Below are 10,958 nucleotides of genomic sequence, written 5' to 3'. Positions count from 1 at the left end.
GAACTCCCAATGTTGTGAATTATATATATTCATGTCATAGTCACCAATCAACTCCCATTACTCTTAAGTTACTTCAACCAGTGAATGCTAGTGATGTTTAGCTATGCAAGCTATTCTACCAGTCTGTCTTAAAGTAAAACAATATCACCGATGTATGTTGTATTGGACATTTCAAACATTCCCAGCTAATGAGAAAACAGTCATGGTATTTAATTGAAGAGAATGAAGAAGATTTAACAAGGAAACCTTGAGGCTAATTTGTATGTGCGCCAACGGCAGATTGAGGGATCTTTACACCCCTACCCCAGTAGAGGGGCGTGGCCACTGAAACGTAATTCCGTGAGGGACTATGTAAACACAACCTATTACAATCTTAGAATTGTGGTACACCACCATAGCTTAATACAGCTAAATAACATGGATTGGTTTAATCAAATAATTTCATGCCCATTTCAAACATATTTCCTAAATGTAAGCAAATTAATTGGGTATTACTAATTGATCCTGCTATGTAACTAGACCTACCCAATCTAGTTTTTGTGGCTAGCTATCCTGTAAATAAGTTCATAGCTAGCTAGCAAGTGAAGGACTCTAGTTTGTGTATGTAAACATAATTTCCCTAAGCTATTCTTGCTAGTACCTTTTGAAATTAATATATCACCATGATGCTAAATGATCATTCCTAGCTGGCTGTTTAAATGTACATGTATTTCGGCCAATAGTCATGGTCATTGTAGTTTTAAAAGAATGTGGTGTAATGCTAGGGTGAAAACTGACTGATGCACAGATGAGAGCGATGAGGCAGTATTATACCTGACAAATGCAGGGGTGAGGATTGAGAAGGTGGGGTGATGCTTAACTAGTGCAGGGCTGATACTTGACTAGGGGAAGAAACGTGTAGGCGCAACAACGGCTCAGCCGCGAAGTGGTAAGCCACACAAGCTCACCGAACTGGATTGCTGAAGCACATAGTGCGTAAAAATCGTATGTCCTCAGTTGCAACACACTACAAACTGCCTCTGGAAGCAACGTCTGCACAAGAACTGTTCGTTGGGAGCTTAATGAAATGGGTTTCCATGGCCGAGCAGCGACACACAAGCCTAAGATCACCATGCCAAGTGTCGGCTGGAGTGGTGTAAAGCTCGCCGCCATTGGACTCTGGAGCAGTGGAAACATGTTCTCTGGAGTGATGAATCACACTTCATCATCTGGCAGTCCAACGGACAAATCTGGGTTTTGCGGATGCCAGGAGAAAGCTACCCGCACGAGTGCATAATGTCAACTGTAAAGTTTGGTGGAAGAGGAATAATGGTGTGGGGCTGTATTTCATGGTATGAGCTAGGCCCCCTAGTTCCAGTGAAGTGAAGTCTTAACGCAACAGCAAACAATGGTATTCTAGAAGATTCTGTGCAACTTTGTTGTAACAGTTTGGGGAAGGCCCTTTCCTGTTTCAGCATGACAATACCCCATTGCACAAAACGATGTCCGTAAAGAAAATGTTTGTCGAGATTGGTGTGGAAGAACTTGACTGGCCTGCACAGAGCCCTGACCTCAACCCCATTGAATACCTTTGGGATGAATTGGAACACCAACTGCGAGCCAGGCCTAACCACCCAACATCAGTGCCCAAACCTCTCTGTTTGTGGCTGAATGGAAGCAAGTCCCCACAGAAATGTTCCTACATCTAGTGGAAAGCCTTCCCAGCAAAGTGGGGACTAACTCCATATTAATGCCCATGATTTTAAAATGAGATGTTTGACGAGCAGGTGTCCACATACTTTTGGTCATGTATTCTGTATAATATTGTTGATTTCACTTTGCAATAGGCTCTCTCATCCAAGTCGGTTTGGTTCCTCCTTCTGAAAGACCCAATCTGCGCCACAAGGTCCTAATACTTATAATAATATTATGTGCTAAAAGAGTAAGGATTTCCTTGTTTCTAAAGCCAATTCCAAATGATAATTTCACCGAATGATATATATATATATATATATAAACCCTGGATTGCTGATGCTACGGTGTTGATATATATATATATATATATAAACCCTGGATTGCTGATGCTAAGGTGTTGGCTATTGAGAGGCTTTGAAGCTACCTGTCGGCCATACTGGCCCTCCCCAGTAGGATCAGTCTTCCATAGGAATGAATGGGATTCTACAGTGTTTCAATTAAATGTTTCAAGGACAAAATTACATGTATTTAAACATTTTAAACATTGTAGTGGGGACAGTAACATTAGTAATAAAAAAAGACACCGTAAGGAAAATTGTAATGCTTTTATGTTTAGCTTACATAATATAACTAACATGTATTAAATATATTTCTATAGGTTCCAAATTATATATTTTTTCCCCAATGGTGGGTGAGTTCCAAGATGGAGGCACGGTTGCTTCAACACCCCCTGTCAGTCATGTTGTGTGTATATATAAATCATTGGTTTCACCAGGTCATCTAACTCAGGCATTTCAACGGTGCACAGCAACAGGGAGGCATGCAATTAACCAAATCCCCTCTTTAATCTTGAAATATAACTGCCACTTTATTCTCAATGTTTACTTTTTTCTCGAACTGAAATTCCGAGTTCTAAATATTTGACTTATTTATCAACTTTGATATTTTCTCTATGCAAAAATACTTATGTTAGTACAAAACATTTTTTTTTCACTCTTCGCTTATCCCTAATACTCGTCCGTAGTATTTTATACAAAGGAATGTCATTAAATTATTCTTCTCCTTAGCTATCGGCCGGACATTGATCCCACGGTACTTCCGAAGTATCTTTGAAGGGGGCGCCACTGAGCTGTTCTACACATTGAAACACCCTAAAGAGTCATTCCACAGTAACTTTGTGTCTCTAGACTGTGACCAGTGCACCATGGTTACACAAAACGGCAAGCCCATGTTCACACAGGTACGTAAAATACACTTTCTCGTCCATTTGAACATACAGACCTTTGTACACATTCCATTCTCCATTTGCAAGCACACATTTAACTCTCAATTGCAAATATACATTGTGTTCTGCATTTCCAAATCCTCAAATGTCCCATCGACAGTTCCACAACTCAACAAATCCAAACACTAGTTTCAGCCCCCCCCCACACACAAACAATGCTTTATTTTTTTCCTCTCTCATCCTTTGTGTTTGACCTTTAACTTCTCTCCCCTCTAGGTGTGTGTGGAGGGTCGTTTATACCTGGAGTTCATGTTTGACGACATGATGAGGATCAAGACATGGCACTTTAGCATCAGACAACACAGAGAGGTCCTGCCTCGTAGCATACTAGCTATGCACGTGAGTCACACTTTAAATACTTTATTTGAATCCACAAATCACATTACAATCCAAAAACGATTCATTTACATTTCAATGATCATTCACAATTAAAAGGTCACAGAAACAGTTATTGATTGATTGCCGGTGTTACTGACCACCATTCAGTCATTGCTTCCCTGCTCTCCTCCCCCTCTTCCAAGGTGCAGGACCCTCAGATGCTGGACCAGCTGGCCAAAAACATCACAAGATGTGGTCTGTCCAACTCCACACTCAACTACCTTAGGGTAAGTCACCCCCAGTTAGTGCTTGAAGTAGAATGAAAAAGGAGGTTGTACTCACTTTAATTTGACCATACCGGGAAGTACCAATACCTGAAGTATTGGCAGTCTGACTGTCAATGTCTTTCTCTTTCCTCTAGCTGTGTGTGATCTTGGAGCCGATGCAGGAGTTGATGTCCAGACACAAGACCTACAGTCTGAGTCCCAGAGACTGTCTCAAGACCTGTCTCTTCCAAAAGTGGCAACGCATGGTGGCCCCACCAGGTAAACACAGTCATCACACTCTCTGTATACAGACAACACACTTTTATATGGTGAACCAAACTTGGGTGATGAGTAACCTGATCAAGACACACACACTGCAGATCTCAGTAACACCTCTCCCCCTCTCTTTATACTCAGCTGAGCCGGCCAGACAAGCGCCCAATAAGCGGAGGAAAAGGAAGATGTCTGGTGGAAGCAACATGAGCGCTGGAGGAGGAAACAACAACAGCAGCAAGAAGAAGAGTCCTGCTAACAACTTCCCCCTCTCCACACAGGTACCTGTAAGCATCCCATCTACATGACCTTGTGGGGAGCGGGGAACGATAGGGGTTTGGAAGTGGGGTGGGGATAGAGTGGACGGGTGGGGTTGGGACAGGTAACATGGGGGAGTGTGGGGCCAGGAAAGATGGGGATGGGGGCTGGTATGATAAGGATATGAGTTCAAGGCAGGGTTGTTTGGGATAGGGGAATGCAGGATAGGGGTTGAGAGGAGGAAGGGTAGAGGTGGGGCTTTTAGTCTTAAAATCAGAGTGTGGAAAGTCGGCTACAGGTATTGGGGGATAGTGCAAGTGTATATTATGCTTATTATACCAAAGACTCCCTGTCTGACGTGAGCCAGTGCTGGGCAGTACCTGGTCCTCTGGGGCCGCACTCTCATTCAGTAGGTAGACATTACCCCTTACCGCTGGCCCAGGATCAGATACAATATCATCCCTCTAACTATTAAAGTTAGGAGTGGAGATATGCCAATCTGATCCTATATTGTGGTTAGGGATAGCGTCTACCTGGAGCGGGTGAGACATGCCGCTCAATCTGTTTTATCGTCCTACAACCTTAAAAGCCGCATCTACCTGAGCCTATCAAAACATAGAATTCACAGGCAGCTGAGCAGTTATTGATTGAGTGAGCCAATGAGACCCGAGGTGGAATGAAAACCCCCATGATGCAGCACTCAAGGATTAGGGCTGCCCACCGCTGACCAACAGGGAAGGGCGATATTACCCAAATCCCTGGAACAGAGGCCGGCATTGGGCCTGTTGTAGATGTTGTTGAGTATTTGGGCTGGGTGCCTGAAACCCAGAGTTATGTCTGATTTGTAAGTGGGGTGAGCATGGATGGACAGTCACTGAAACATGAATTATCCTTATTTTCAGAGGTCCCAAAAAGCTTTACTTTAAAATGTCCATATAATTTTAGGCCTTCAAGGACCTAAAGGATATGTAAAATATTAATCATAAAAACACTTTATATCCCATAAGTCTCATCTAGCCCAAAACTCACCATTACGAGTAACAACGGTAGTCCCAGCCCCATCCATCCCACCATTTTCTAAGTCCTTTGGGAGCGTCCATGCTCGGTTCTCCCCCATGGTTGTGGGGATAATGTTCCGGCCCTTGCTGTCCCTCTCTAGGACGTGATGATGGTGGGCGAGCCCACTCTGATGGGAGGGGAGTTTGGAGACGAGGATGAGCGTCTGATCACACGGCTGGAGAATGGCCAGTTCGACACGGCCAATGGAGGGGGGGGCCTGGAGGACGAGGACAGTTTCGGCAGCTCCCCTGCCCTGGGGGGTGCGAACTCACCCTGGAACAACAACAAGACCCCCAACAGCCAGGACAGCAAGAACAACGACTCTCAGTCCTCACAGTAGAGCCACAACCATAAACCCTAACTCAACACCCAGATACGCAACTCATTTACCTGCAGAATGAATCGCTACTCACGCTCTCTCTCTCGCACATGCTCAGTGATATTCAACCCCGGCCCTCTTCTCCTGGCTCCCCTCGCTTATCAGCGCTAGGCCTGACTCTGCTCTTTTAGTGTCTGTGCTTACCGGTCAGAGTGTTTGAGTCAGAGCTGGATTCTGCCTTTTATGATCAGTGCTAGCCGTCACGGCCATATTGGCGGGTTCTTGTTCCAACCTCGGGTCTCTGGGTGTGTTGCCTTGACAACGTACCTCTGTTTCTGTTGTGCTCACCTCACAGGGAAGGAATACCTAGCTTTATTTATTAGCTCTTAGATTTAGCAGAATAAAAAGTATTGTGTGCACTACAGCATAAATCCAACGTTCAGTTTTTAAAAACGAAATTATTTGTTTTGTAGGACCTGGTTGGAACAAAAACCTGTACACTGCCGGAGCTTGAGGACCGGAGTTGAGAACCACTACGCTAAACCTTAAACACACAACACACACACACAAGCAACACATACACACATGCAAATCTCATACACACACAAGGGTACTGGAGAGCGGTCCTACTTCCCCACCTGGACCAGAGCGCCTGGCCATACAGAAGTGGGTTTCAATGTTCTATGTTTTTAATTTGATTTCAATTTTTTATTTTTATATCAATTTCTAAAAATGAAACAGACAAGCAAAAACAAAGTAAAAAAACACCCCTGAATATTCTTTGCACTTTTTTTCCACTAACTTCAATCTATTTTTCTTATGAATTGATGGAGTTTTGTTCTTTTTTATTATGGCTTATATGAAGAAATTGTAAAGATTCAGAAACCTGTGACTGGAGAGGAGAATCAACGGTATATAACTGTATAATTATTACTGTTAGATCATTTGTATTATTGTGATTGATTACTACTTCTATGTAATATTGTGTTGTCTATGTCTGAATCAGTAGCCTGTCAGTGTCCGATATGGTTATAACGAAGCCCAGTGTTTCTGATCTGAAGGGAAAGGCCACCTCTTTAGTGTTCAAGGTTGTGCCTTTAATGGCACCTATTCCCCATGTAGTGAACTATTTTTGACAAGGACCTATAGGGCTATGGGCAAAAGTAGTGCACTTAGAGGATAGGGTTGCATCCCAAGTGGCACCCTATCCTCTGTCTACTTATCTGCTCAGTACCTTGCGTCCACACCTCAGACAATGTTTGTTTCTCTCCGATTTGCTACTTGAAACATTTGAAGACAATTTTGACAAGGCATTGTAAGATTTAAGATAAACATTTTGTGTTGTTTTCCCCAAACATTTTATCACAATTTTTGAAAGCTACAGACCAAGAATTTACTTTGCAAGACCTTTTTGAACATCAATCCCCAACATACTATTGGTTTGTATTAAGAATAATTTTGTGGGCTTCCCCCCCCCCCCCCCCCCCACCTCATGTTTTATGTGTCTTTGTGCTTGTATATTTAAAGGTAGTTTCTGTATAATTGTAATTCTATGTATTCTGCCTTAGGGTGTTGATCTAATCTCTCTAAAGTAAAGATACAAAAATACAATCATTTTTGAACCGTTTGGAAAATACATTCAATGAGCTTGACTGAATTTGGGTTCAACATACAATTGATAGATTTTTTTTATGTCAATGGAGCCTGTCTGGCTTAAATTCACAAGCTCATGTACAATATCCATGTCTTTGCCTCCAATGTCAGATGTTGGTGGGCTGCTCTGGCTTTGTCATCTAAATTATACTTTACCTTGTCAATAACCCACACCAATGTCACTTTATCAACATTCAGATGCATGAGAAGAGTAAAAAAAAGGGCAATAATTTCAAATGGTGTAGCATATGTTTCTCATAGTTATCTTCACATGATTTTCAGTCAAGTCAATACAGTGATGAATGAATCCTCTGTTTTCTCTGTGCATAGTTGGTGTAGATACTAAGTTTCACCACAAGGGGTCTCTCCTGAGCTCCATGACAAGTTGAGCAGCCCCCCAAGTCCATAGGATCAACCCTCTCAAGCTCTCTAAATCCACCCAGACTTAACTGTATAATGTTTGACTCTCCAATCATGTTTTCTAACATCCCTATCTTCTGGTCCAGCACTTCTGCAGTGACTGAATAGAAAACTGAGGGCACGCCTCAAATCACACTCTTTTCCCTAAATAGGGCATCACCGCCTGTGGTGTACTTAACTCAGCAAAAAAAGACATGTCCTCTCACTGTCAACTGTGTTTATTTTCAGCAAACTTAACATGTGTAAATATTTGTATGAACATAAGATTCAACAACTGAGACACAAACTGAACAAGTTCCACAGACATGTGACTAACAGAAATTGAATAATGTGTCCCTGAACAAAGGGGGCGCAAAATCAAATGTAAGTCAGTATCTGGTGTGGCCAGCAGCTGCATTAAGTACTGCAGTGCATCTCCTCCTCATGGACTGCACCAGATTCGCCAGTTCTTGCTGTGAGATGTTACCCCATTCTTCCACCAAGGCACCTGCAAGTTCCTGGACATTTCTGGGGAGAATGGCCCTTGCCCTCACCCTCCGATCCAATAGGTCCCAGACGTGCTCAATGGGATTCAGATCTGGGTTCTTCGCTAGCCATGGCAGAACACTGACATTCTGGTCTTGCAGGAAATCACGCACAGAACGAGCAGTATGGCTGGTGGCATTGTTATGCTGGAGGGTCATGTCAGGATGAGCCTGCAGGAAAGGTATCACATGAGGGAGGAGGATGTCTTCCCTTTAACGCACAGCAATGACAACAAGCTCAGTCCGATGATGTTGTGACACACCGCCCCAGACCATGACGGACCCTCCACCTCCAAATCGATCCCGCTTCAGAGTACAGGCCTCTGTGTAACGCTCATTCCTTCGACGATAAACGCAAATCCGACCATCACCCCTGGTGAGACAAAACCGCAACTCGTCAGTGAAGAACACTTTTTGCCAGTCCTGTCTGGTCCAGCGGCGGTGGGTTTGTGCCCATAGTTGACATTGTTGCCTGTGATGTCTGGTGAGGACCTGCCTTACAACAGGCCTACAAGCCCTCAGTCCAGCCTCTCTCAGCCTATTGTGGACAGTCTGAGCACTGATAGAGGGATTGTGCGTTCCTGGTGTAACTCGGGCAGTTGTTGCCATCCTGTACCTGTCCCGCAGGTGTGATGTTTGGATGTACCGATCCTGTGCTGGTGTTGTTACACGTGGTCTGCCAGTGCGATGATGATCAGCTGTCCGTCCTGTTTCCCTGTAGCGCTGTCTTAGGCGTCTCACAGTACGAACATTGCAATTTATTGCCCTGTCCACATCTGCAGTCCTCATGCCTCCTTGAAGCATGCCTAAGACATGTTCACACAGATGAGCAGGGACCCTGGGCATCTTTCTTTTGGTGTTTTTCAGAGTCAGTAGAAAGGCCCCTTTAGTGTCCTTAGTTTTCATAACTGTGACCTTAATTGCCTACCGTCTGTAAGCTGTTAGTGTCTTAACGACCGTTCCACAGGTGCACATGTTCATTAATTGTTTATGGTTCATTGAACAAGCATAGGACACAGTGTTTAAACCCTTTACAATGAAGATCTGTCTAGTTATTTTGGTTTTTATGAATTATCTTTGAAAGACAGGGTCCTGAAAAATGTATGTTTCTTTATTTGCTGAGTTTATATAAGGAGTAGGGTGTGATTTGAGTCAGTGGTGTGAAGTACCCATACCTGTTCCCGTTAGCGGCTCATGTCATAGGGCTGTGTTGATATACAGTATATTATATTTTGCCTTGTTTCTGCCATTGATTTGTGTTAGGGTATCAATAAAGAATAATTTTCACTTAAGCGCAGTTGACTCCGGCGCTTCACTTGTTCTGTCTGTTATTAGGGGCAAATACTAACTTCCGCTTAAGTCACACATTGATGTCAATAGGAAGTTAGGATTTGCCCCAGATTTACCTGCTGGCTTTGGGTGGCAGAATATGTGTTTTTAATAGTAGGCTGAAGCCTCTGAAGCTAGACGGACAGACAGGGTAAATTGTTCTCCATGTTAGCACGGAAATCTCAAGACTAGAATGCAATTTCCGTTCTAAAATATCACCTCTGTACCAGAAGACCGTTGATCCATTTTGGTGTTGTAGCAGATGTGATGTGGGAGATGACTAGGCTTGATAATGACTGATATTTCCATGGATGGGTGTAAGAATACTGGCTGATTCTCTCCTAGGCCAAGTGTATGATTCCCATTATGCTGAAACAGACTGCATAGCATTAGCAAGCCTTTGGGCTGTACGTTTAGTGCAGATGAAAAAATATTAGGAATATAAAGCAGACGTTATCGTTTACATTTCACCTAAAGGCAGTCTTGGGAGGCTCTAGCTGAAATGTCAAAACGTCTCATTCATACTCTTGTACTCTTATCTTTATCCATTTTATATTGAATGTCCAAAACATTAGAAACACCTTCCTAATAATTGAGTTGCACCCCATTTTGCCCCCAGAACAGCCTCAGATCGTCAGGGCATGGACTCGACAAGGTGTCGAAAGTTTTCCACAGAGATGTCGACTCCAATGCTTCCCACAGTTGTGCCAAGTTGGCTGGAAGTCCTTTGGGTGGTGGACCATTCTTGATACATATGGGAAACCCAGCAGCGTTGCTGTTCTTGAAACACTCAAACCCAACAGCATTGCAGTTCTTGACAAAACCGGTGAACCTGGCACCTACTATCATACCCCGTTCAAAGGCACTTTTTCTTGCCCATTCACCCTCTGAATGGCACATATACAATCTTTCGCAAGGCTTAAAAATCCTTATTTAACCTGTCTCCTCCCCTTCATCTACACTGATTGGTTTTCACAGGTGACATCAATAAAGGATCATAGCTTTCACTTGGTCAGTCTGTCATGGAAAGCGCAGGTGTTCCTAATGTTTTGTACACACTGTACATCACCTGTGTTCATGCTTTTCCTCTGGTATGATGCAGACCAGACAGTGACAGTGCTGCCATCTTTCTTAGGAACAAGCCAACCCAGAGATCAGCCACGTCATACCACATTGCATGCAATGAAACTCCTAGACATTGATCTGTCAGTTTTGGTTTTAAACCCCTAATGGTTCATGTTTGGATTGGGGAAAAATGCACAGATCCTGGATCTGTTCCTATGGGTAACTTTCACTTGTTCTGAATCCCAAACTTTTAAGATCCACATGAGTGCTTAAGGGGGAGGGTGGGGGAATTTAGCACAGGTGAAAGTTGCCATTGGGCAAGGGGATTGTTTCTGGACAGGGCCTGTGTGTTTTTTGGGCGGTAGGGTCAGTTCAGCAGCAGCGGCGGATGGGAGATTCTGTAAATGGGCTATCAGGGTCGGCTCAGGTAGAGCGATAGACTGATTAACAGACGACATGGGTGGTGAACTTCAAGACGCAGGATACTGTTGGAGCTAGAAACACAAGCATTTCGC

General features: G+C 43.6%; 1 protein-coding gene across 19 annotated transcripts in view; it reads left to right on the top strand.

The window, feature by feature from the left end:
• Positions 1–9,341, top strand: part of LOC110502249 (LIM domain-binding protein 1-A) — a 38,590-nt gene extending 29,249 nt beyond the window's left edge. For 2 of the 19 annotated variants that reach the window (XM_090216533.1, XM_090216537.1), the window contains 6 exons: positions 2,742–2,914; positions 3,176–3,298; positions 3,487–3,564; positions 3,699–3,822; positions 3,961–4,097; positions 5,926–9,341. In XM_090216533.1, the coding sequence (XP_090072659.1) occupies positions 2,742–2,914; positions 3,176–3,298; positions 3,487–3,564; positions 3,699–3,822; positions 3,961–4,097; positions 5,926–5,979 (689 nt within the window). In that variant the 3' untranslated portion in view covers positions 5,980–9,341. Of the gene's footprint in view, positions 1–2,741; positions 2,915–3,175; positions 3,299–3,480; positions 3,565–3,698; positions 4,104–5,233 lie in introns of all 19 variants that reach the window. The other 17 variants (XM_090216527.1, XM_090216530.1, XM_090216532.1 and 14 more) reach the window with 9 other exon arrangements.
• Positions 9,342–10,958: the final 1,617 nt, after the last annotated feature.

Source organism: Oncorhynchus mykiss, chromosome 23 (assembly GCF_057628025.1).
Source record: "Oncorhynchus mykiss isolate SJ-2025 chromosome 23, ASM5762802v1, whole genome shotgun sequence".
NCBI lineage: Eukaryota > Metazoa > Chordata > Actinopteri > Salmoniformes > Salmonidae > Oncorhynchus > Oncorhynchus mykiss.
This window is presented reverse-complemented; position numbering and strand designations above follow the sequence as displayed.